This window comes from Tasmannia lanceolata, unplaced genomic scaffold, assembly GCF_043159265.1.
Source record: "Tasmannia lanceolata isolate RefF3 unplaced genomic scaffold, GAP_Taslan_0.1 ptg000018l, whole genome shotgun sequence".
In the NCBI taxonomy this organism is placed as follows: Eukaryota; Viridiplantae; Streptophyta; class Magnoliopsida; order Canellales; family Winteraceae; genus Tasmannia; species Tasmannia lanceolata.
This window is the reverse complement of record NW_027518695.1, coordinates 12,547,269-12,574,772: the sequence shown is the minus strand read 5'-3', so window position 1 is coordinate 12,574,772 and position 27,504 is coordinate 12,547,269. Positions and strand designations below refer to the sequence as shown.

Here is a 27,504-nt window from a genome sequence, read left to right as displayed (position 1 = left end):
TCCGCGTCGACAGGCACAAACACAAACACATACAAAAAGATGTTAGCCGGATTTTTTTCGCCCCAGTGTAGAATAATGCGCCCCCTTGCAACTTGATTTGACGTCGAAAAGCGTTAAAAGTAATAAAGCCTGCCCACAATTCCCGGCACCGCGCATTAGTGGGGCGAAAATATTACGCCCCTTGCCGGAAAAAAAAAGGCAAAGTGATATATTCACCTCCTCTTTTTTCCTGGGCAGCTCCCCTCTAGTGTATTTATGACTACCCTTCTCCACTACAAGCTGGTGGCCAAAGGAAAAAAACTAGACCAATCTATAATTCCCCCAAAAAATGCCAATTGCGAAAAAAAACAGAGATCCCGCCCTTTAAACGGAGCTTTCTATGGTTTTGATCATAATTAATTATTTCCCTTTTAGTGACCCCCTCATATTACCTATAACATCCCCCTCCAGTATATTTAAGCTGACTCTTTTAAACTACAAGGGGCTGTCCCAAGTAAGAAAAAGGAACGACTATATCATTTTCCTATTTTTTATATTTAGTATCCTTCGGCCCTTCCCTGCTACTGAAAGCAATGGTGGAAAGAGCTGAAGCTCTTGAAATGGAATATTCTTCGTAAAAATCAATAAAAATGATCCTCTTTTCTTTCATTTTTTTTTTTTTGTCGTATTTCTTTTTATATTCCTTTTATTTGATCTTGACATAGAATCTTCTTCGTAGAAACCAATACTTAGAAATCCTCTCACTTTTTCTCTTCACAAGAATTATTAACTTTTTCTTGCCCTAACCCTAACTTTTCTCTGCTTCTTTTTTTTTTTCCTATATAATTTTTATATTTCTCTTCTTTTCTCGAATTGGAAGAACAAAGAAAGATGTCTCCAGCAACTGTTCAAGTTGAGAAGGCGACAAGTGATCTTCTGATGGGGCCTGATTGGACGATGAATATTGATATCTGTGATTCAATTAATCTTCATAACTGGTAATTTTGCTTTTGATTCTTTTGAAATTATCGTTTTTTATGCGATTTTGTCCTTGTCTCCTCTAGGCCCTCTTTGGATTGCAAGAAAAAAAATAAAAAATAAAAATTCCTGATAGAATTTTTCTTGGGAATTTTTTTTCTATGATTAAGTGGGAAATGTTATAATTATGGTTAATTTATGGGGATATGATCATGAATTGAAGGTAACTTTGAATGCAAATTGAATAGGATTGGTTTAAGTTATCTTTTTTCATGTGTTAAAAAGGAGGAAATTTTAGAAATGTATTTTCATTCACAACTTTTCCAAAAATTTCATACCAAACAGGGCCCTAGTGAATTTTTTTTTTCTTTTGTAGAATTAGAATGGAATTTATGATTTTGTTACAGTGTTGTAGATGATTTGATCGCTTATAACTGTATTCGGGTTGGAACCCGCGTGATTATTGGGTAAACCCTTTTTTTTTTTTTTTTTTAATTTGCTCTTGGATGATGAAGTTTCTCGAAATTATGCAGTTAAAATAATGTCCTTTTTTTGGTTGTTTAAAAATTGCGATTAGATCCTTATTTTATAAGTTTTTGTTAGGTTTGATGGCATTTGATAGTTTGTATCGGTGATGGTAGTTGGCTTTACGGGTGCGTCAAAATATCCAGTTCGAATAGATGATAAGTTTGGGTTCCTGAGTATTTTTCCTTGTTTAGAAACTGTAAAGCATTCCTGATAAAATTCTGCATTTTTCGTAGAGGAACTGCTCAATAGATATTCCTTATAAAAAAAATGCTTCTTTTCTTTTATAGTTTTGCTTTTGCATATAAAAAAAATCTAATATTTAGAATATGTGTACATAAGGGTGGGATATATGTTTCATTGGCATGGGCTGTTGTGGCAGCTTATTGATTAATTTTGGGAACACTTTCAATTCCATTGTGATTTCTTGATAATGGGGTTTGGTTATACTTGTTTTTTGTTTCTCATTCAAAAGAATTTAGGGTGCTTTGTTGAACTTTATTGTTTGATTTGGATCAGGCAGGCAAAAGATGTTGTGAAAGCTGTGAAGAAACGTTTGCAGAATAAAAATCCAAAGGTTCAACTGCTTGCTTTGACGGTATGTATTGAGACCTTTCAGATTTTTCTTCTCAATTGGCATATATACATGACTGAATACATAAATAAATAACTAAACATGTACATGTTTGTTCTTCTTTCTGATAACTATTCATAGTTTTATCATAGAGGAGCAAGAATAAGAACTTCTCATGAGTGTTCCGTCATCCATATTCATAGTATGAAACATATCGGCTGATCGTTTGATTAATTTTGGTGTTTTCTATTCCAGTTCAAGAATTTGGCTTGATAGAGAACATGAAAAAGATACATCAACTGGTGAGACTAGAATTCCCAATACAACCAGTCTCATCACACCCAAAATGAGCAGAATTTGGTCTCTTTTGTCTTCCTATGAATATGGTGGACACATTGAAGACTGCCTGAGACATGAATGTTATTGAAAATAAAAGTGTCCACGAGTAAGAATTCCATCCCAGAAAATATTTTCAGTGTATCTCTGCTGTCTATGATCTGGCCAATCATAGGAGGTGTACAAGTTTGTTGGCGCCTTGGCGGAGCTTGATGATGCGAGGAAGCCAATGGAAGTATCGATGGTTCCCCAATGACAACTTTAATGCCATCCTTTTTACTCACGAGAAAAGTGAAAAGAAATGAAACTTCCATGAGTTTGATTAGAATCTTGGAATCACATTAGAATCGAGTTGGTTGATCTCCCTTTTAGAGACATGCTATTCAAATGTTAAATATTCATGAGACTTGATGACGGGAAGGTTAGATGGCTTTCTTATTTTTAAAGATTAGAAGGATCAATTCCTTCATGAAAATTTTCTAAAGGATTCATTAGCCGACCCTAACTAGTTTGGGACAAAGTCTTAGTTGAGTTGAGTTGAGAAGGATCAATTCCTTAGGGTTAGTTAGAGAGAAATCCGAGGCCTTTGTCCAATCATACTTCTACCGTTCCAAGTTTAACAATATATTTTCAGGGTTGTGCACATTATAGTTTGAAAATATGTGGTTAGAGGTCCAAGGCTCCAAAGAATTAGGTTAATGGTGGAAGGAGATTGAACTGGAAGGATAGAGGGCTTCAAGTTCATAAAGAAATTGAAGGATCTCAAGAAAACATTGAGGAGTGGAAAACATATTCTTGGTAGGCTAGGAAGAGAAGAAGAAGAAGAAGAAGAAGAAGAAAGTTCTGTAATCAATTCAATTATTCATCAAAAGTACAAAAAATCTGTAAATTGGCCTATAAATAGGCACCCAACAATCAATTAAAGACTAAAATAACGCTAAGAAGCAATAAAAAGACTAAAATAACACTAATAATGTCAAATAATCTCCAAAATATCCCTACGATCAATAAAATATTCCTACAAACAATACAAAGATCCCTACGACAATAAAAAGATAACTACGGGGCCCCCTGAGTGCGGCCCCGCCTACAATAAACCCATAACGGATGTCTACTATCCCCATCAACTCTCCCTGTTGAAAATAGCTCTCTTCCGGAGAGTGAAGAGCGTGATACTGCTCCAAGATTTTAGGGTCCAAATGGTGAAGCTCCTCCTATGTAAGCCGAGTAGCGTCCGAATCTGGTCCATGATACCACTTGACAAGATAGCGCTGAAATCCACATTCAGTCATGTACTGGGGCTGAAACAGAAGAGCAAGCGGTCTAACCTGCAAAATTTTGGGTTCTGTAGGCGCTTAGCGCCACCATGTGTTACACACAATATTCTGCAGGATTTCTAACAAACCTAAATTTAGAAGCTAGTATAGTGAAAGCCTTTGGGACTATGTCTACAATTTCAATTTCCCAATCACTATAGATGAGGAAGTGGTAAAAAAACCAGGTCCTCTCGAGTCTTGATTATTGGTCTACAGAAAGGCATCCCTGCAAGTGGAGATCAATGAGCTTGGGTCACAAACTAGGTTTAGATAAAGAATGCTGATTTAAAAATTCATGTTTTTTTTATATTGATTTGAGATTTGACTGATTTTTTTGCTTTTCCTACTAGAGCTGTTGTAATCCATTTGCAGAATTATTATATGCTACAAGAGAATTCAGGATTGCTATTTGTTATCCAAGTTGTGCTGGCTTTTTTCTCTATAATTCCTGGTATTGTTTGCAGCTGTTAGAGACGATGATTAAAAACTGTGGTGATTATGTGCATCTTCAAGTTGTTGAACGGAATATTCTTCCGGAGATGGTCAAAATTGCAATGAAAAAGGTAATTTGGTGGACGTGCGTTTTATTTTTTTTCATTGGAATGTGAGAACACAGGCAAGGTGATCATTTAACAATATTCCACACTTAGTGCAGAGCCTCCTTTCCATTTTGTTTCCATTTGATATTTTCTTTCATTGCCGTGATACTTCAACTCATATCTATTGAATAATAGCGCTGTCAAATTGTTAGTTTTCATTGCTTAATGTTTTAATGATTGTAACAAACATCATAGGTGTCAAGTAGTCGTATTCTTCAATTTTTTTTAGCTCAATTTAATTTCAGTGCTGCATAACTGTATATGAATCGGAAAATGGTGATAATCAGAAGCCAATTGGTGTTATCCTGAACATGCCAAAATGCTATGACAATATTTGCTATGGATCTTCAAGTTGTAGCCAGATTTCACTGCTATAATTAATAGGATACTAGTGCATACTGCATATGATGGATGGTTGGCTAAATTTTAATTCATTTTTTACGTGTTATATGTGTATGCTAGATATATTTGTATGATACATTGCCTAGTTGTACGGTGGTATGTAGTTTTGTAGAGGCTATTGAAACAAAGGTTTTAAATTTCAGTTTCGGTCGCCACGGAAACAGATACGTTTTGGTTATAGTTGGAAATTTTGGTGAAAATCGTATAAAATCAAGGGAACATATGGAAATGATTGAATTTAAAGATGAAACTTCAGGAAATGTTAGAATATGCACAAATACACACTTCCATCACATAAGCAAGACAATTATTCATAATGGTTTAAAATATCGAAAACCTAGTGTCATGCAGTGTCACGCATGTCTGATAATTTAGTACATATCAAATTTCACATGTAATTCATATAAATATTTATACATAATACATGCACCACATTTTGTATGCTATTCATATAAATTTAATTATGTAATACACATTAATATAATACCACTATTACACTTGTTACGATTTTGTTTTTGCATTTCGGTTGTTTCGGTTTCGATGGGGATGGAAACGGTCGCTTTGTGTTGGTTTTGATGGAAATTTAAAACCATGATTTAAACAAAGAAAAAGTAAATGAGAGGATAAGAAAAGGTAGGAAAGTTGAGGAGAATAGGTGAATATATGATAGGAGAAAAGAGAAAGGAGAAGAGAAGAAGGGATGCTGTTTTTGTGTGGTCAGAGAACCCTAACACAAGAAAAAATAATATATGTGCGTGTGCGTGTGTGGAGGGAGTGAGGTGAAAACCTAATCCCACGAAAATGGGCCCCATTCACTCTAATAGTCACTTAAGTTACAACTCAAGCGACTTTGATGTTCAATTACATATATGCCCCCCATTAAGAATAAAAGAAAAAAGACAGAAAAAGACATAACTTAGACAGTGAAAACGTCCCAACTGAGCCAAATGGCCCAAACCTTCCGCACTTTCAACACTCCCCCTTAAGTTGGAGCATATATATCGTATATGCCTAATTTGTATAGAACCTTCTCAAGTTAAGCTTTGGAACAGTTTTGGTGAATATAGCTGTGAGTTAACTGGGGAGTAAATATAATCTTGCTGGTAACCTTCTTCCCAATGAAGTGACAATTTATCTCAATGTGTGTTGTTTTTTTTTGGAAAACTGGGTTGTTGACAATGTGCGCTGCTACTTGATTACAACAAAACAACTGCACATGTCCTTTGATGGGGGAACCCCAATTTATCCATCAGGTTCCGAGTTGAGGGAAAACTCCTATCAACTCAAAAAACATGATTTTTGGATAACCCCCAAATTTTTTTGAAAAAAATCACTATAATAATAGGAATGACATATGTATCCAAGCCACGTGGGTTTTGGGACTACTCCATGGCTGTGCGAACGCCAACGTTAACCATACAACTTGATGACATTCTCAATACGTCGAACAATCAAGGGCATTGATTCTCTTGGGAAAAATATGAAAAATCCCTTCTCCGAATACCATGTTGGAGTGGTTGGATGTTAGAGTAGAGTAGTAGAGGGAGGAGAGAAGAGGAGAGAGGAGATGGAGTGAATGGAATTGTTTCCACCATGGGCTATTCCTATATATTGATGATAAAACCGTACATGAAAAGGCATAAATGTCCCCCAAATACAATCTAATTTCCATACAAGAAATAACCCTTATTTCCTACAGTAGACGAGCATGGTTTTTCTGACAGCATGTAGGCGGCCAACAGATGCTATTTTGTGAGCTGGGTTTTGTATTCCTAATGAACCTCTTGGAAAGTATCTTGGAAAATAGTTACTCCTATCTCACAAAAGTGGGCATTGCATCCTCTTTACACGAAGGAATGCATGTCATATCAGGGTTCATCTTTACATGAAGACATGCATGTCATGATAAAATCTGACATGCATGCATGCGTAATTATATTTCATGTCACGGACTTACATCCTTGTATTTTGCATATGCTATGTGATAGATGTGTGTATGCGTTTTGTGTTCTTGGTATTTTGAAGCACTATTGACTTTCTTCTTTTAAACATGTATTTTCTTGCATTTCCCCTTTGATCGAGATAACAAGCTTTTCGATGGATTTTGCAGACTGATATGCATGTGAGGGATAAAATTTTGGTATTGCTAGACTCTTGGCAAGAAGCATTTGGCGGCCCTGGAGGAAAATATACTCAATACTACTGGGCATATGACGAATTGAGGGTAACCATCTATTCTTGTGGAACTCTTTGATGAAGTTTCATTTTATTTTCCTCAACCAGTAAAACCTTTAATATTTGAGATATCAAGATGTTCTTCAGTGATCTTAAAGTGTCATGTTGATCGATTTAACTCTTCTCTTTGGTTCTATGATCATAATATTTTACAATAACATAATGTTGGTTAACTCGGTAGGGTTTGCAAGCTAGAGGCGGCAACAGCTAATGCCACAATGGCCCTTTTGGAATTCAGAGTTTTTTTCCTACTTCTAGTTTGACTTATAGGCACTTGTGATTCTTGATTACTTGTAGAGTCCTAATGTATTGTTTCTGACATGGCGTGATTTTCCTATTTTCATCCAGACCTGTTTTCGAAGAACATTTACCATGCACATTTAAGAAAAATTATGGTTTTATGTATTTCTCCCGATCCGTGTTTTTTAGTCGTTGAATGTAGATCGTCATGTGATCTTCATCCAGACCTACGATTAACAAAAAAAGAAGAGACCAACAAATATGTTTTTGAAAACTGAGATCTTTCCACTTAGATATCTTAGATCTATGGTTTCATGTATTTTCCCCAATCTGCATTTTTAAGTCATTGAATGTAGATCACCAACTGATTTTCATCTAGACGTACAATTTTTGAGAGAGAGAGAGAGAGAGAGAGAGAGAGAGAGAGAGAGAGAGAGAGAGAGAGAGAGAGAGAGAGCAATGCTAACTGAAGGGATCCCTTGCAAAAATCCAGCCGCAAGGGCACCCCTTTGCATCCACGTTACCCAACCGTATTTATCATTCTTTTAATTTTGTAGTTTTAGTGCCATTATGAATACAGTTGGGTGACATATGTAGGTTATCACTCGTCATATATATATATGAGGAAACTGTTGGTGCGCTTAAGCTCACCAACCTTATGGTGCGCTTAAGCACCCAATCACATGGGGGCCCACTTTGTTAGGATGATCCAAAGCATTCATTTGAAAGGCCCTTACACAGATGGGGGGTGTACCAAAAATCAGCTCCATAGAATCATCCTAACCCATCCATTTGTGGAGGTCAAAATGGACAGACCTTGTTTGTCCACAAATCTGCCCATTTTTGTCCTCCACAAATGGAGGGTTAGGATGATCCTATGGAGCTGATTTTTGGTACACCCCCTATCTACGATAGGGCCTTGCAAATGAATGGTTTGGATCACCACAGAAAATGTGGGACCCATGTGATTGGGCGCTTAAGCGCACCATAAGGTTGGTGAGCTTAAGCGCACCAACAGTTTCCTCTCTCTCTCTCTCTCTCTCTATATATATATATATATATATATATATATATATATATAGAGAGAGAGAGAGAGAGAGAGAGAGAGAGAGAGAGAAAAGAGTTCCTACTCCCCGGAGTAGATAACTTTTCTACTCTGTGGGCTTAGAATACAGTGGGGGCCACATTGTTTGGGTGACCCAAAGCAATCATTTGATGGGCCCCCACATAGATAGGGTGTGCCCAAAAAATGGGGCTCCATAGGATCGTCCCAACCCTTCGATTTGTGGAGGCAAAAATGGATGGGTATAAACCTTCACAAAGCTGTCCATTTTTTGCCTCCACAAATTGAAGGGTTAGGATGATCCTATGGAGCTGATTTTTGGGCATAGAGGGCCCATCAAATGAATGCTTTGGATCACCCAAACAATGTGGCCCCCACTATATTTTAAGTCATAAGTTATCTACTCCGGGGAGTGGGAACTCTTTTCTCATATTTATATGCATATAATTTACTCACTCGTACATACATAGATTTTTTAGTAGGTAGGCTGGGGTTGGCGGGACCCCTACCCTGTGTGTGTATTTAATTATAGGCTATGTTGTAGTGCTCTTGGGGGATGCAGCCTACACAATCCCACCATATGTGTGCTGCAACCTAGAACCACCAATTAGAAAGCAGACAACGGATGATCCATTGCCTCAGCACTGCACCAATCTGATGATTTAAACTGTTTGACCAGTCCGCAAAATTGCCAGCTAAAAAAATGGACAGTGGTCCACATTAGATGGTTGTAATTCTTCCTAATAGTATCATGAATTAATCGTGAGCAATACTGATTATGTTGTTGACATTTCGACATTATGATTGTACTCGCTTACTTCTACCCATAGTTTAAATTTCCATAGAAACCAACACGAAATAACCAAAATGTTTCTGTTTCCATCTCCTCTGAAACACATACCGAAACTGAAAAGCATAGCAAAACCATAAGGGGCCGTTTGGATATGCGGATTTTAGAATCCAGGTTTTTAGTTTTAAAACAGTGTAAAAGAGGGTTCATGATCAAGCTGTTGTATGCTGTCCATGCTGTGCTGACAGCATTTCTGGGATTTTAAGTGATAAATCCAGGTTTAAGAAATCTCTCCCGCATCCTGAGATTTCTGAAACCTGGAAACAGGGGATGATCTGCTACTCTCTTGTTGACGGAAAGAAGGGCGAGGAGTCAGAAAATGACGGCTGGTTTCTTCTTCTCTTGTCTCTTATCTAAAATTTTGAAGAAATCCCGAATTCTAAAATCCACTTATCCAAACCGTCCGTAAGTGTATTAGTGGTATAGTATACCAGCATGTGTTACATAATTATATTTATATGAATTGCATGCGAAATGGGGTGTATTTATTATGTATAAAATATTTATATGAATTAAATGTGAAATGTGGTATGTATTGAATTATCAGGAATGCGGGACAACGCTCGTCACTAGGACTTCGATGTTGTTAAACCATTATGGGTGATTTCTCTGTTTATGTGTTGGTTTTTGAGTGTGTATTTGTGCTTATTCTAGCACTTCATGAAGTTTCATCTTAAATATGCATCATTTGCATATGTTTCCATAATTTTATAGGATTTCTGCTGAAATTTCCATCCGAAACTGACATGTTTTTGTTTCCATCACGACCGAAGCGCATACCGAAATCTGACCTTGAAGCCTTTATTCTACCTCCTGTCATGCCCCGACCCCCCCACTGTGTAGATATTGTCCGGTTCTGGGTCTTAGACCCTCCCTGGTTTTAAAATGCGCCTCCACATGGGGGAGAGAGGTCTACACATATAGCCCAATCACTTTCTCTCCCTTTCCGATGTGGGATTCTACAATCCATTCCCCTTAGGGCCCAACGTCCTCACGGACACACCGTACTGCGGGAGGTACGCCTCTGATACCATTCTGTCACGCCCCGACCCCGCTGTCTAGATATTGTCCAGTTCTGGGTCTTCTACCAGCCTTGGTTTTAAAATGCAGTTCCACATGGAGAGAGAGGTCTACTGTCTATATATATAGCCCAGTCACTTTCTCTATCTTTCCGATGTGGGATTCTACACCTTTCTTCTATCATTTAGGGATGCTGTACCCATTAATTGCTGTGTCGAATACCTGTATCCACAGCTAGGTTACATAATTCACTTTATCAGCATGACTATACTCTTACTGCTTACCGGTACCAGTATCGCCACACCACCACTGAGATCGTGCAATGATGCCCTATCCCCATGACAAATGCATGCAACATTCAACCTAGGTTTGTATTCATTTGTGTGCATTTGCACTGACAGTGGTTGACCCAGCTGCAAACAAAGAAAGAGCATGCTTTTAAATGCCCCAAGTAGGATTTAGTGGTTCCTTCTGTTTGGGTCTTCTAATGGTAACTTGGGACAAATTGTGCAACTTTGTTATTTAACATAAAATACAACTAAAATAACTATTTGATATATGGTGGACTGTAATGATTGCAGCGATCTGGAGTAGAATTTCCACAACGTTCGGTGGATACAGCTCCGATATTTACCCCTCCCATTACACATTCAACAGAAAGACTTGCTGAAGCAGGTTATGGAATGCCCAGTAACCCTTCTAAAAGTCTTGATGAAGCAATGGCATCCGAGATGGAAAGTTTAAGGTGGGGTTTAGATTTGGGATATGCATATGATGGTGTTGATGTTTCACGCTTCCCTTCTGTGTGTGTGTGTGTGTGTTTTTTTTTTTTTTTTTGAGAAATCTGTTGGGGTTTATGTTCTGGCTTATTCATTGATTTTTTTCTGCTGCCAACACCGCTTTCTTTGTTGATTGTGTTGTCTTTTCAGTTTATCAAGCCTGGATAACATTCGGGGTGTCATGGAACTCTTAACTGACATGCTGCAAGCTATGAATCGAAATGATCGTGAGGTGCGTCTTACTGCATTTTTACTCCGTACATGAAAATTATATGATGTTAATGTTGTGTTTGAGCAAGGAAAATATTTTCTTATGAGGCATAAGTGTCAGATAGTTCAATACTTTCCCTGTATAGTTGTTTCTATTTATACTTTTCAAACAGATTGACAGGCACTCAATCCATCTCCATACGCACATTTACTTATCTTCCATATGCATAATTATGTTGCAAGCCCATATACACCTTCCATATGCATAATCCATCAGCTAGAGCTTTGTTACCTTGTTAGAAAATGTGAGGTTAATTTTGGATAGATGAATTGATAGATTATCATGCCCTCACCATTTAATTAAATATGTGACCGGTCAAAGAAGCTGCAGTAATTTGTCCTGGATTGCCAACCAATCAAGTGCACAGCTTCGAAATAAGGAGAAGAGAGATTGCCCTTGACTAATGCAAACAATCTCCAAGTAAAAGAGTTTGGTGTCTGGAAACTATCCCTTTTATTTTCGGATTGCTGTTTATGCTATTAATGTCCAACAATTTTAGTTCATCAGAGACCAAAATTTAGTCTTGCGTATTTCTCACTTCCTTGTAGGCTGTAAAAGATGAAGTTATAGTGGATCTTGTCACCCAATGCCGTTCCAACCAAAAAAAACTAATGCAGATGGTAAATTCCACTGGGTAAGTTCTCAACAAATGCAAATAATTTCTTGTTATTGTTATTGAGAATTGAGATACTATCAGTGTCTTGATATCAGTTCACTGTTTAAATTAGTTTCTAATTTGCTCTAACATTCATATCGATAGAAGCTCACAACATCTAGAAAGGTTTGCCACAGACGGACGGTTCATATTACCTTTCTTTTCAACTCCCGTATCTAGTAACTTGTATAGTTTATTTGTTACAGATCATGTATATCTTTTGCCAAATTTATCCTAGTAGACTGTTACATACAAGCACAATGGATTTCCACAATACCATTAGGGCCTGTTTGGATGCCGAGAAGATTTTGATTTGGATTTCTCACATTTGCAGCCCTTTTTGCATTGTAATTTGGATCGGATCAAATTCTTAGATTTCTAATTCAGCAGCTGACAGTGAAAAAAATCAGATTTCTAAGTTTGCTGTGGAAATAAGAAATTGGAAATCCACAGATCAGGCAGTTTCCTTCACCCTCTTTGCTCCTCAACCTCTCCCCTCCACTAGGAAGTACCCCCTTCCCTCTCTGTCTCCCTCTACATGAGCTGCCGGATCTATTCAATTTGTATTCAAAACTCAATTCCAAATCCAAATACAAAATGGGAGGTATCCAAACGGGCCCTTAGAGTACATTGTGATATCCTAATTCCTACTATTTAAATCAATTCTTTACATCTTTAACTTAAGTCTTGTACCTAATGTATAATCCTTAGCGATACCTATTTGGATTGCAGGAATTTTATGGAAAAGTTTAGAAAGGAAAAATATTTGTAAAATTTCCTACTCTTTTATACACAAAAAGAAGATAATTTGAACCAACCCTATTCAATATTTATTTAAAAGACCTTCAATTAATGATGATATTCTTCTAAATCAACCACAATCGTATTATTCCCTCTAAATTGTGGGAAGAAAAAAAAAATTCAAGAGAACAATCCAAACAGGGCCTAAAGTAACTCCATAAACATCTAATCTTTAGTGTATTCAGGTACCTTTAAACTTGATTCTGATCTGAACCTATACCAACGGATTGAAAGCTATCTTAGTTTTTCTGTAGAATGTTTTTGGCAATTCAAATCTGATGCATGAGATGACTTGGAAGGCATTATGATCTAATTACGAAGAGTAGCCCATTTTGTAATCTGATTTGTGGCTCTTAACTTTCCAATGTAATTCTTTTCTTCTGTTCTTAATGTGAATGAATTGCATCAACTTTGTTATGTCGGCAGGGATGAGGATCTTCTTGGACAAGGTCTTGCATTAAATGACAACCTACAAATTCTGCTTGCAAAACATGATGCAATAGCCTCTGGGTCTCCTCTGCCCGATGAAGCAATCAGCTCTAGCCCCACACCAAGTGTGCCTGCTGCGCCTGTACCCATTTCTCTGCCAACTGTAGTTGTCGACTCTAGCCCTAGTGCAAATACCCCTGTTTCACCCATAGCTGTTGCAAGTAATCATTTGGAAGAGGAGGAAGAGGACGATGACTTTGCACAGCTAGCTCGCAGGTACAAATAACCATGGTCTGAAATTTTGGTTTCGGTTTCGGTTTCAGCCATAACCAAAATTGAAAATTTTCGGATTTCGGCTGAAACTTGGTTAAAAAAAACAAATTTTGGCATTTACTGATTTTTTTTTTTCGAAATTTCGGCAAAAACTGGAAATTTTGAAAAAAAAATTTAAAAAAAAAATTGGCCGAAATTTCAGACATCTCGACCGAAATCAGGCCGACACCGAAATTTGTACTTTCGGTGTCTGCCCCGGCCGAAATCCAAAATTTTGGTATTTCCGCCGAAATTTAAAACCATGTAAACAACTCACTCATTATCATATTAATGCAGCTGAAATCTTCAAATACAGTTCGCATGGAACCAGTTTCTTTCATGATGAACCAACATCATTTTTATTGTCCACAGGCGTTCCAGACCCAGGGTTGTGCCTTCTCCAAGCAAATCTGCTGAAACTAATGATCATGCCGGGCCATTAAAAATGGGTGGTGTTTCAACCAATAGCTCAGCCTCGGGCACATCGAACAATGCATTGGCTCTACCCACCCCACCAACTCCAGTCAGAACTGCCTCCAAAGATCAAGACATGATCGACCTTCTGAGCATTACATTAACAAATTCGTCATCACCACATACTCCTCTCACACCTCCCTCCGCTTCTAGCCAATCTGTACATCAGATACCAGTTTCCCCCAACGCCCAAAGTTATCCCAATGGCCCTAATCCTTATGCTGCTGCCCAAGGACAGGCGCCCTACAGCAGTTATGTAGCCCCTTGGGCTCAACCTCAATATCAACCTCAGCCTCAATATCAACCTCAACCCCAATTCCCCCAATACTCATCTAGCTACCCACCCCCACCATGGGCAGCACACGTGAATCCCAACTATAATCCTAACCTATTTCAATCGTCTAACGCGAACACTGCTACTTCTTACATGCCCATGCATGATACTAGACCTTTGCAGCAGCTCAATTCTGTTGGCTCAAGAGGAAATAACACTCCGGCTATTCAAGGAGAAGCACAGATTATCCCTAAACCAGGGCATTTGGGGCCTGCATCTGGACATAGATGGGATTCGAACAGGTTATTTGAAGATCTGGTTGATCTGAGAAATGTGGGTGGCGGGGTTAACACAAGTGTCTCCCATTCTGGCTTGGGAGGATCGTCTGGCCAGAGCATGTTGGATGAAAGGAAGTGAAAGCCCTCAATGTACAAATTCTTGTACTGGTATGTCTCTGTGATGTTCCTGGGTAATTTTTATGTGAATCTGTTGTAAATTTAGTATTTCATGTCAGTTTGAAATGTGTTTGGAAAGTGTTCTACATCGCATACATACATTTATTGTAAAAATAATAATTTGTAAGTATATTTGCGTGTCCACATGCTGATGGTGGGATATCTATATAAAGTCTTTGTTTGATATCAACAAAATTAATCCCTGTTTTCTGTGATTTGGCTCACACAACATATAAAATCTCTGTTTTAGAACTGTTTACAGTTTTGGCATTCAGCATCTCAGTAGTCTGTTGATGGATCATTGTAATTATAGCTCACCAGTGGTTTTCTCAAGAATATATGCCGCCTTTGAATTGAAGGAATCGACTTGTTTCCTTTAGGTGAATTAAATGAATAAGACAAAATCTGAGCATGTGTGGTTGCTCTCACATGCAACATCCCATCCGTGAAATGCCTTCTGCTATGGTCCCTAGCAAATCCCATATTATAGATAGATGGATAACTGCTAGGGTTCCACCTATAATAGAACTCTACCAATTTACTCAACTACTAATCATAAGATAAATGATTTCCCACATAAGATCTTACATGATCCACTTGCTAAAATTCAGTGATACTAATGATGGGAAGAAAAATGAAGACATCACAAAAAACTCAATTTTTAAGCATACAATATAAAGAAAGAATGGTGGGATACATAATGTCTTTATTTTCTATGAAGTTTCATGGCAGAGCCTATAATACAAAGGTGTAAACATGTGCTCCCTCTTCACGATATTCTTGTGTTATCCTCTTCATCTTTTGTCAAAGGAGAAATCATTAGAACTTATATTGATTTTATGGTGAGCTGAGTTATCCTGTGCTAAAGAAAGCTCTTCCATTTCTTTCCCCTTTTCGTCCTCGCTCCGGCGGCCATGGTGGGTTGACGGCGAGGCCGAACCTTCGTTGTCCCACCGCTCATTGTCTGAATTATAGAACCGCGGCGAAGCTTGGAGGCTATCGGCCTCACTCCGATAATTTCGTAAAAGATGAACAGGCGATAGGCCGTGTTCTGGGGTCGCCGGACGGCTGCCGGAAATTGGTGTTACACTTCCCGTCTGCCGGTTTGCCTTGATGTGCTTTCTTGCATCGTGGTGCCATTTTCTTAGGGCCATTGCCACTCTATCAGTAAAGATTGTGGACTTCATGTTGGAACCCATCTGTGTTGGTATTGGATTATCAAAGAGATTAGATGAATTCACACAAATGACCGCTTTTAGATTGATGGATTCGGGGATAAGAGGGGACATCATATTCTGATTCCCCCTTAAACAGAATTAGAAAAAAAAAATTTAAAATTTTAATTCGAAAAAGTCTAATAAAAATTCTATTTCAACTGGGGCAGAATCAAAATACCACCTCTTGGGGGTGGTGGGAAACAGATTCCAGTATTTCCCCCTCTAATTGTGCCCCAGTGTAAATTCTGCCACCTTGATTCTGTTATTTTCTTGAGACAAAGGCAGGAGTTGGATGGATTGGAATCAGATCCTGATTCTGACAATCCAAACGGAGTGCGTTCGGAATCAGGATCTGATTCAAATTCTGCCCGATTCCACCCTTTAGTTCAAAAAATAACGGAATCAAAGGGGCAGTGTCAAGAGGCGGAATTAGAGGGGAGAAATACCGGAATCTGTTTCCCACCACGCCAAAGTGGTGGTATTCTGATTCTGCCCCTGTGGAAATGGAGTTTTTATTAATTTTTTTTTGAATTAAAATCTTATTTTAATTTTTCTCCTTCTGTTTAAGTTCAAAGGGAGAATCTGAATATGATGTCCATTCTGATTCCTGATTCAGGCAATCCAAAGTCAGCCAAATAATTCTTAAATTTTTTTGAAAATTTGTGACTTTTGCTTTTTACCTGTGTAACCAATGCATAGAGAGGGAGTGTAACGTAGCTGCATAGAAACTGGATGAGGACCCTAATCCAAAAGCACAAGAAATGATTATTAGAGAAGATGACAATCTCCTTGTTTGTATATCTAAGATCCTGTTCTTTTTAGATTTTGAAAATCGATACACAATCCAAAACTGATTATACGAACAGGCCCTATAGTGCAATTTTGACTTTAATAATCTATTTAAAGTGAATATTTACGACCCTTTTCATCACCCAGCGTAAGTGTACTCGGCAATCAAACCCGCTGGATTCTTCTGACGTCAAGTACATTAGCCCCCCTTTAGTTACTGATACACTGGCGCTGGCGCTGAGTGTCCCTAGTAATCAAAAGGGGCGTAAATATCACTTCCCGTAACGGGAAATTTAACATCAGGGATTTTGATTCTTTGAGATAATCACTGCTTTTTTTTGGTAGGTAAGTTGGGATTGAAGCTCCGACCTCAGAGTTAAAGAACATTGTCCTTACTAATTGAGCTAGAGGCCCAACCCTAGAGATAATCAACCTTACGACAATTTGATTAATCATCTCAGCACGACCAACAAATGAAGCAATTACTCTTCATTCTCCGCTCGAGAAAAGTAATGAGAAAATAAAATTAGAGGATGATAAACATGGTGTAATGCAACTAACCCCATTGAGATTCTTATGATCACATCCGCCAACCTCTTGTGGAAGCATGAACGAAAGCCGAATTCATACTGCAAAAGCCAAATGATTATCACTACAAGAAAAATTTACAGATTCAGCATTTTTAATTAGACTATTGATAGCATCTTGGGAATGGAAACAACATTTAAATCGGCATCCCCATTCTAATTCCATTGGGGCAGGAAATAGATTGCATCCCAAACTCTCCCATTTTTCCCCTGTTTCAATGCCACCCTATTCGATTCATTTATTTGAACCAAACGCTGAAATCGGGTGGAATCAAAATAGGATGCCGATTCCGATTCCTAATTCCAACAAACCAAACGTACCCTAAAGAAGACTAAAAATGTGTAAAATTAAGATTGGAACGCCATTATATCAATTCCCTATACATATACTGAATGAGTCTATTGGATTCAGTGGCACCCACCCAAGTCCATATAAAGAATGCGAGCTGAAAGGCATTCTGCATGGGAAAAAAAAACACATATAACAAATAAATCAGTGTTGAAGAAGAATGTAAGAGTATGAAGAAACCAAGGGTGCAATTTGGGTCGGGTCAGGTTGAGCTTTCGCTAAAAATATGAATTGGAATCAACCCTAACCCAATCCAATTTTATAGTAAAAGCTAAACCCAAATTCCGAAAAATCGACCGTGAGTCACACCCCTAGAAGAAACAATGCAAAGTGCGCAATGATCGACACCTGAAAAAGAACGAAGTGGATTAGGTAGAGTACAAGGCTGGGGCGATTGAACCAGAAGTGATCGTCCATGAGCTGGACAACAGGGACGCCCTTAACAACGTCACCGCGTTCTTGAATCTGAAGTCCCATCCTTGTGATTATCACTCGAAGCTTTGTTCCCACCAATAGAATAATCTGCCAATTTATCCCCCCATGCATGTTATTTTTATAATTGTAACTATTAATCCCAACCATAGTTAGCAAAACATGATTTTGCAAAAATAGGGACCGGAAAATTTGGGTTTAATACGGTATTAATACAAAAATCATTGTAAGAAAAACGGCCAAATAACTTAATACGTCTAAAATTTTATCATTTACAAAATATAGCGGGATAAAGTTGGAAAATCGGCCAAAGAAATGCGATTAATACATCTAAAACGCGTTGTAAATGTTTTACTACAAAAATGGATTATTTTTTTTTGCTGTAAAAGTTTTAAACGGCGTTTTGCTAACTATGATCTAAACCATCCATCCATCAAAAGATAAAATAGGGATCTTCATATGATACGTACAACCAAAGGAATAAATGGCAGCCATAGGTAGGAATACCAATCTGCACAGAAAAAATACACATGCGAAAAAGTTAGTAAGATTATCGTACCAATAATCTTGTATTATGATTATTATTATTATTAAAGTGAGTATCCCATCTCAGAAGGCATTTCGCGGAAGGGCTGTTGCATGTGAGAGCAACCACAATGAATAAGACAAAATCTGAGCCTCTGTGGCTGCTCTCACATGCAAAAGCCGTGCCGCAAAATGTCTTCCGATGGTCCCTAGCAAATCCCTAATTGAAAATAATAATAGATAGATAGATACTAGATTAATACACTAACCAATAAGGAATAAGTGATATCTTTCATACTTCGTTTTGAAAGTGGCACTCTTTATTTTACAGTTTTCACATTGGTTTCTATCTTAGTAGAGTGAATAAACTACAACTGCCAGTGAGAGTTTAAAAGAGAAAGAGGATTGCCAAGATAGAAACATTGAAATGGGGAAGTAATACTGACCGTGAGTGTTGGATAGTAAAAAGAGCACTGCGAAGAACCATATTGTAGGGCTGCAAATATGAAATACATGTAGTCAATCAGTGAACCATGTTTGTAAAATAAAAAATAAACTAGAATCCAATTCAAACCGCACCAGATTTTTTTTTCCCTTTAAGCCATGTTTGGCACCCATGACAGTTTTTTCCATGGAATATTAGTTTAACACGAGAGGGGTAAGGAGGGTTAAAGATTTTACCTGAAATGCTAGAAAATAGTTTTTCAATAAAAAAAAATCAAGGAAATTTTTTTTTTATGGTTAGTAATATGATTAGAGAAATGATATTTCCACCCTATATTGTTTGTCTTTTCCTAAAAATGACGCCTTCTTTTAGTTTGCTTGCAAATGAAGTCATTTTAAAGAAAATACAGAGAAAGGGAGAGGAAATATCATTTCCCATATGATTGTATAATACAGGAAGGAATGTAGGAAGAGAAAGATATCAGGAAGATGAAGTTACCTGATTCCAACTACAACTTTGAAATCCTCTTCAAGCGATCTTTTGATATATTTCTGAAAATCAAACTTCATTGAAGATTGGGGGGCCAAATGAGCCTGAAATAAAAGATCAGCGTTACTCATATTGATATAGACACCCCACCCAGTCCATACAGATTAGTAGGGTTGTAAATGAGGTTGAACGGGTCGGGTTTTCAAAAAAATTACCCTACTTGAGAAATTACATTGGGTTGGGCCAGGTCGAGTTTTTTTTATGGCCAAACCTAATGTTCATCAATCTGACCCGGTCTCACCCGGGTTAGTAATTTCAAAGATTAATTGTAAGTCTTCCCGTAAAAAATATCTAAATTCAAGTCATCCGAAAGTGGAGGGAAAAGGTTAGGATGGACCTGATATTTGGTAGATACTCTATCTATGATCGGGCCTTGAAAATGAATGGTTTGGATTACCACAAAAAAAATGGGACCCATTTGTTTGGGCACTCGAGCTCATATAAGCTTATATGAGCTCGAGCTCACGAACAGTGTCCCCTTTTTCATATATATCACAAACTTCATCCTAATAAAAGCAATTATATCAATAAAATGGAAAATGATTTGTCATGTCATGTCATTAAAGAGATAATTAAGAAATTCAAAGTAGACGACGGTCAGGTCAGGTTTTGAGTTTTGGATTTTTTTTTTCATTAAACTTGACCCGACCCAAGTTTTTCAACGTGAAATAATCCAACGCAACCCAAGACTCATGATTTCTGAACCCGACCTGGGGTATTTTCAGTTCCGGTCAATGCGGGTTGGGTCGGATCTGACCCGGGTATTTTTTGGTTCGGATCAATGTGGCCCGACCCAAGTTACAACCTTGCATATTCAATAATAAGTTACCATGATGAATCCATGCCGAAGTGTAAAGTAATCAACTTTAGGAACGGATCGCACAAACTGCCGGAAGAAACACACCTGAAAAATATATGAAACGAAAGATGATCAAATATCATTATGCTTACATCACCAATTAAGATTGAACTAAGTCAAGATGTGGACCCCACTGTGTGGACCCCACTGGGTGGACCCCACTGCTTGTGGGCCATGCATGGATCAAATTTTTGATAGATTAAGCGATCCTAAGTTAGTTGCTTCCCGTTGAGAGGGGTGCCAACATGAAAGCGATCCTACCCTGGGAAATAAAGACTTTTGCATATGACCAAATTAATTGCATAGAAGATTATATGCAATTAAAGACTTTTGATGAAGTATTATAAATGATTAAGAGGGCTAGCAAAACGGGAATCCCGTTTGGAGAAAAAGAGGATACCATCTATTGTGACACGTGGGGCCACAAACAAAAAGGATTTTGAAAATGAGCCAACCAGCAGTCTTTATTTCCAGCACGGGATTCCGTTATAGAGGTGTTTTACAATGATTAAATAACACAAACTCTAAGAACATAAGCTTTTGGCGACCCGAAAGTGGGGCCCACTCTGTGCAATGTGTACGGGGCAGCAAAAAAGAGGGGCCACACCTGAGGGAGAGAGTGTTGAAGTATAAATGATTAAATAACACCAACTCTAACGGCTTAATTAAGCTTCTGGAGTAATCGGTTGTTTCACAATTTTTGCATATAAAAAAATATAATTTTTAGGTGTATCCAAAGAAGACCTAAGCTTCTAATCATGAACTCTCAAACACTACCAATCTTACTATCTAATTGAGGAGAGATAGTGGTTATCAAATCCAAAAAAATCCTTAACAATTTAAGAGCTGGGTCACTATTTTTTTTTTTCACCAATGAGAAAGTAAAGAAAATGGGTAGTCATAAGAGGGGCACACTTTTTGAGCTGCGAAATGGCTTTCCGAGAAACTGCCTAGCAAATCCCTATTTAAAGATAGGAGAAATTAATTATATGATGAGAGGACGAACAAATACGTACCCATCATCCCATGATGAGAGGGCGAACAAGCACACTTTTTGAGAAGCTGTTGTTGGATCAAACATCCAGGGTGGTACTCCCGTCATACCACCTTTACGTGTTTGTACGCCCTTTCATCATATAGTTTCTCATATAGATAGATAGATAGATAGATAGATAGAGTTCTTACAATCCAAATGAGAATAGGAGACCTGCTCCAAAAGTTCATGTGTCTTCGGCCAAATGATGTATCCCTGGCAAACCTAAATCTTTCTGGATCTGCCATGCAAAACCATACACATATCAAATGGGCCTGGTATTGATTGAAAGAAAAACATTTCTTGAGGAAAATTTCTTTCTAAAACATTTTTTGTTGTTTCCATAAAATAATAAATATTATGGAAACAACAAAATAAAACTTGAACTGCTGTGATTCAGGTGACGTTTTTCACAGGTGATCAAGAAATGGAATAGACATGATACCTCGGAATTTTTTTTTTTCTTTTCCAAACTTTTCTAGAAAATTCATGGAATCCAAACAGAGCCTACATAAAATCAGGAAAAAAAGAAAAGAAAAGAAAGAAAGATGTTACCATGCGAGAATTGGTATTCCATGGTTTTGGTTTCACGTTCCCACTTCTTCCAGCGTCTCATCTGCAACCAAATAAAAAATCCAAGGTAGAAATCTCGCCCGCTATGAGGTCGTTTCGTAACGATCCAGAAAAACATTTTCAGTGATTTTTTATTTTAAAGACATATAATCAGAAAAAAATATGTTTGGCTGATAAAAATGTGAGAATATGTAAGATCCAGCTGTTGGATCAGGTGTAGATCTCACTGTTGGATCATCTTGATGGTATAATACTAAGCAAGTTTGAAATTTATCAAAACACTAGGTCTGAGGAATAGTTTTGGTTACCTTTGCTCGCCCCAGAGCCATAGTGGTTATACAATAGATGACGTGAAAAACGGCCAACACGAAGATGAAAATGTGAAGTTGGTTTACCCCTTCCGAAGAAATCAATGGAACTTTCCCCTGCAAGTTAGACACCAACACCACTTTCAGTTTTCTTATGGAAAAAAAAAATCTTCAAAATCAAATCCACCTCTCAGCCTGCAACTGCAAAGAAAAGGGATCATTAAAAATGATAGTCTTACGCGATGTTTGGAAGCCATGAGAGTTTTTTCCATGGAATAATAGTTTTTCAAATTAAATATTTGTTTATCAAGTGGTGGGAGAGGGAGATAATTCAAAGGATACGAGAGGTATGTAAATATTGTCCAGTTTTGGCTCCTCCCCGGTTTTGTTCTCCAGCAGCCTCTACAGACGGAGAGGGAGAATACACATATATAGCCCAGAAATCTTTTCTCCCTTTTGCCATAAATATGTGATCTTATAGGGTGAGAAGTGCCTCAAAATAGAGTATTTGTTTCCCTTATTTTTCAATCACTTTTGCGCCATCTCCTAGAAGACGAGCCTTGGCGCAACGGTAAGGTTGCTTCATTGTGACCTGGGGGTCGCGGGTTCGAGTCACGTCTTGCAAAGCAGGGGTAGGGCTGCATGCGTACATCTAGCCCTCCCCAGACCCCGCAATGGCAGGAGCCTTGTGCAATTGGCCGCCCTCTTTTTTTTGTGTTTGTGCACCATATCCTCATTCATGCCCTCTCAATTATCTCCCTCTCCCATTCTCCCTAGCCCTCTCTCAACATTTAATAAGCTAATATTCCATGAAAAAGAAATCATGGTTACCAAACATGGCCTTAGTACTTGCCTTTGGCCCACATTTGTCGGTGCCCCCTCCTCCTCCGGCCAAAATACGCCGGCCAGATCCCCACAAAAGTTTCCGGCCAACACTATCGTCGGAGCTCTCTGCATCATCAGTACTAGTGGTGATCTCATCATTCCTTTTACAAGGATGCCATGAATTACCTACACTCATGGGTATGCATATTTCGGAGATGTGGCTCTGTAATACTGTTAGGAGCAATGATATAAACCCCAGTAGCATAAGCTCTGTACAAAAATTAACAAACAAACAAAAAGTTATTAAATTTAATCCAATTTTCATAATCCCATAATCCAACACAACCTATCTAATCAGAAATTACATATTCACGAGATATTTGAGTGTGATTGATGGCTTACCAGATTTGACCTTCTCTAGGGCTTCATTGAGTGCTCGTTTGTGACGCTTAGTTAGCCACTGCATAAGGAGTACGGACTTTGATTCAGATGGAGAAAATTAAACCCCACAATTTCTCAATTTGGGTGACTTTGCAAAGGCCACAAATCTTCATGAATAGCAAATGGTGTCATTCGATTTATAAAATCATACCCTAGATCTTTCTTTCCTTAACTCATGCTCAAGCACCTTAGAGCTATAGCATGTAGCTAGGGGTGCAACTTGGGTCGGGTCGGGGCCAGCTTTTGCTAAAAAATGAATTGGAATCAAATAGAACCCAACTCAATTTTATAGTAACCTGAATTCCGAAAAAAACTACCTGAGTTGTATCCCTAAGTGCAAGGTCAGAGAAGATAAAGTTCAACTTCTGACCTAGGGGTACAACTTGGGTCACAGTCGGGTTGAGCTTTTTCTAAAAAAATGAATTGGAATCAACCCAAACCCAACTCGATTTTATGGTAAAAGCTCAACCCGAATTCTCAAAACTCAGCCCAACTTGCAACCCTGTTCTGATCACGTTCTCGATCAAGATCAACCATAAATATGAGAGGAATCGCAGCAATCAACGGTACACGCCATATTTTTCTCATAACTTTTTTGTCCCAAGATCTATTTTAAAGCTTCAATAATGGAGAAATTATATGGTGCCCGACCGTGAAGTCCAGTGTGAGCGGTACCACCCTTGATATTCCACCCAACAGCAGACCATTTTTTAAGAGTCTGCTGTTGGATCAAATATGAAGGGCGGTCTTCCCGACTTTGTAAGGTTTTTTTGTTGAAATAGTTTTACCTAAAAAGAGGTATCTCCAAACCTAGGAAAATTCATTTTCCAAGGAAATTTTTTTTATGGTTGCAGAATACTAAACTGGGTCTGAATATCTTACCTTTCCAATAAGATGGAGGATGTGTTCAATGAGAATCGAAATAACTACAAGTACAAAACAGACCACGGCGACCGCCCATGTCGGTGTTTGCTCCAAAGAGCGAGAGCCCTCTCCGCCTCCACCTTCTTCCGCCATACTCAACCTTCTCCCTCACAAAAATCAATGGATGAAAAAGCTGAAGATTTAAAGTTGTATTTGTAATCAATCACAAGAATTCAAGAATAGATAGTTCTAACATTGAGAACTTATAAAGGGAAGCAAAAGAGTAGAGACTAGGGAGAGGGAGAGAGGGAAAAAGAGGAAGAACTTGCGTTTGTAGATTGGTTGTACTCGTCAGCCATGACTGTATCAAAGCCATGGGTTGACACAAGGAAACGTGAGGAAATTGGGGGAAGGTATTAAAAAACATGTAAAATGTAAGACGTACTCTAAAAGTCCAAACTTTAAAATGTAAGACGTACTCTTCTCCTCTTAAGAAAGTTGGTAGAACTGAAGAGGTAATGAACGTGTGAACAGTGTGACTCTTTGTGGAGTTCTCATAAGATGGATGAGCATATTTTTCAAAGGAAAAATATTGAAAAATATGAGCAGGAGAAAGTTCAAGTAAGGTGTGAAACCATCTATTTAGTTTGAGAAATTATACGGTGGACGGCCGTGCATGCATGCAGCCCAATAATACAGTGGGGGCCCATATTTTTGGTGATCCAAACTTTTTATTTTTTGAGCCTAGATGTATATAGGGTTTGCTCAGAAAATCTTCTCCATGAGATGATCCTAACCCTTCAATCCCTGGAGGATTAAAATGAATGGCAGAGTATAAAAAACCTCCACGGATCGGATGGTTATAATCATCCTATGAAGTTTTTCTGGGGCATACCTTATCTACGACAGGCCCAATAAGTGAATGGTTTGGACTTTAGACCACCCAAACAAATGTGGGTCCCATTCCATTCTCCCTTTAGGATACTCATATCTGCACTACACATTTTGATAATGGTACTTCTCACTTTGATTTACGCTTTAAACTAGGTTTTCACTGCTGTAGAGCTATTTAAGATTAGGGGTGTCATATGGATCCAATTCGGATCAGATCCATCTATGTCTTGGTCATGATCCATTTAGATGTCTAATCGGTTTCAAAGTATTTTTCAGATTTTACTTTCTAAGTCAGCTGGGTCACGATCCATCTATGTCTTTGTCCGTTGAAACTTTTCCAATGGAAGGTATGGACACCCATCCCAGCTATAACAACTCTTCCGTCTTGTGGGAGAATTTCTTGTAGATAAGCGGTTTGGGTAATTGAACTAGTCCCCAAGTGTATTTCTGGCTGCCTTTACTTTTCGAATGGAAGGTTTGGGCATCCATCTTATAGCAACTCCTTGTTTTTAGGGAATTCCTTTCTTTGCTTTGTTTTTCGAGTTTGAATGCTAGGATAATACTTGTCCCACTAAATTTGGATAAGCAAAACTTAGTTGTTTATGTGACAGGCACATGCTGGATAATTCAACACTTAGGCAATGTTTAGTAACCATGTAATTTACTTCTCATGGAATATTAGCTTGCCAAGTGTTGAGAGAGGGATAGGGATAGAAATGAGAGGGTATAAATGGAGAGATGATTCCGGCAAAAAGAATAAGGAAAAATAAAACTCTATTTTAAATAGATTTTTTCTATTCTCTATTTTGAAAAATATAACCAAGTTTTGGGAGAGGGATAGGAAGGAGTGGGAGAGAATTGAGAGGGTATGAGTCAGGAGATGAACCCTATTTTGAAAATAGTTTTTCTTTTGGAAAATGATACCAGCACTATCATTTTTTGATGGGATTTGCAAGGGTCCATCGCAAAAGGCATTTCGCAGCTAGTCTGTCGCATGTAAGACCACTCCATTCACGAGGTGGGTGGTCCGACATGCGACAGACCAGCCGCGAAATGCCTTTTGCGATGAACGTGAGCAATTTCCTTTTTTGATATTTCTGTGGAAGCTTCTTGTCTTGTAGTATTTAGAGGGCTGTCAAAAGGTTATTTGAGCTCCAGCTCCCAAAAAGCTTTGAAAAGCCAATTAAAAAACAAAAGACCAGCCAGGGAAATGATAAATGCACCCCTTTTCAACACTTGGGACACCCAGCTGCATTGTACGTGGCAATCAGGTCTCTTCATTCCTTCAAATGTGAAGTACCTGATCACCTTTTCAATCATAGATACGCTGAGTATCCCATGTAATGAAAAGGGGTACATTTATCATTTCCCCAAGCTAGGGACTTTGGAAATATCAAAACATGACGGTGCTGATATCACTTCCCTTTCTTTTTCTTATTTTTCAGCGATTTCTTTTTTTTTTTGAAATGGCAAGATGAATTCATTAAAAAGGAAGGGGACCGAGGTGGGCCTCAACCAAAATTACAAGAAAATAAAACAACAATAACAAGAAAGACAAATCTCAGGGAGGAAGGAAGTCAAACCACTCCAACTCCAACCTCCTAACCCCACTTCTAGCCAAGGAGTCCGCCTCCCCATTAGCAGATCGCCGAACATGATTGAAAACAATAGATGAGCCCGCAATTAAATCATCTATTTCATCAAAAATAGAAGAAAATCTCCAAGGAGGCGACACCAACCCCTTCAACCATTTAATCACATTCAAAGAATCTCCCTCCACAATAGTGATATCCATGCTATCTCTCTCAAGCCTTTTTATACCATGATAAACCGCCCTCACCTCGGCATCCGAGGCATCACAAACTCCAAGAAGGCCGGCAAAAGCCCATATAACTTCACAACAAGCATTCCGACACAACCCACCAACACCGGCCGGGCCCGAGTTCCCAATACTCGACCCATCAAAGTTAATTTTGAACATTTCAATAGGCGGAGCCTCCCATCTCTGAACAATCGGATGCCGGATCTTCCTACTAAAGCAAACAATCCTCCAACCCTCCCATAAGTCAAAGGCCGATACAAAACGGAAAGCCGGTAAACTTCTCGCCCATGAAATAGTGAGCGTAATAATTTTCATATATATCCAATACGGAGATTTTGCAACCCTTTCAAAGACACAGGAGTTTCTCTCTTTCCATATCACCCACCATGTTGCAAGAAGACACAAATTCCACAATACTTTGCCCT

At 38.3% G+C, this 27,504-nt stretch overlaps 2 protein-coding genes across 3 annotated transcripts; one reads left to right on the top strand and one right to left on the bottom strand.

Moving 5' to 3' along the window:
- The first annotated feature begins 555 nt into the window (after window positions 1-555).
- On the top strand, window positions 556-14,780 carry LOC143849806 (TOM1-like protein 6). 2 transcript variants are annotated; one of them, XM_077359007.1, is made up of 10 exons: window positions 595-613; window positions 860-977; window positions 2,002-2,080; window positions 4,173-4,271; window positions 6,820-6,933; window positions 10,699-10,862; window positions 11,047-11,128; window positions 11,716-11,801; window positions 13,050-13,328; window positions 13,737-14,780. In XM_077359007.1, the coding sequence occupies exons 2-10, from the start codon at window positions 871-873 to the stop codon at window positions 14,527-14,529; spliced, it is 1,803 nt and encodes a 600-aa protein (XP_077215122.1). In that variant the 5' UTR covers window positions 595-613; window positions 860-870; the 3' UTR covers window positions 14,530-14,780. The 2 variants fall into 2 exon arrangements, with proteins under 2 accessions (XP_077215123.1, XP_077215122.1); XM_077359008.1 differs by having other exon boundaries at window positions 556-977; window positions 2,006-2,080.
- A 430-nt stretch (window positions 14,781-15,210) lies between these two features.
- LOC143851305 (MLO-like protein 6) lies at window positions 15,211-24,862 on the bottom strand. The gene is made up of 16 exons (XM_077360684.1): window positions 24,693-24,862; window positions 24,382-24,556; window positions 23,461-23,518; window positions 23,087-23,328; window positions 22,234-22,350; window positions 21,908-21,968; window positions 21,505-21,593; window positions 20,290-20,364; window positions 19,410-19,504; window positions 18,913-18,962; window positions 18,412-18,452; window positions 17,858-18,031; window positions 17,583-17,618; window positions 17,135-17,202; window positions 16,465-16,525; window positions 15,211-15,766 (listed from the first exon to the last, which is right to left on the bottom strand). The coding sequence occupies exons 2-16, from the start codon at window positions 24,514-24,516 to the stop codon at window positions 15,362-15,364; spliced, it is 1,707 nt and encodes a 568-aa protein (XP_077216799.1). The 5' UTR covers window positions 24,517-24,556; window positions 24,693-24,862; the 3' UTR covers window positions 15,211-15,361.
- Window positions 24,863-27,504: the final 2,642 nt, after the last annotated feature.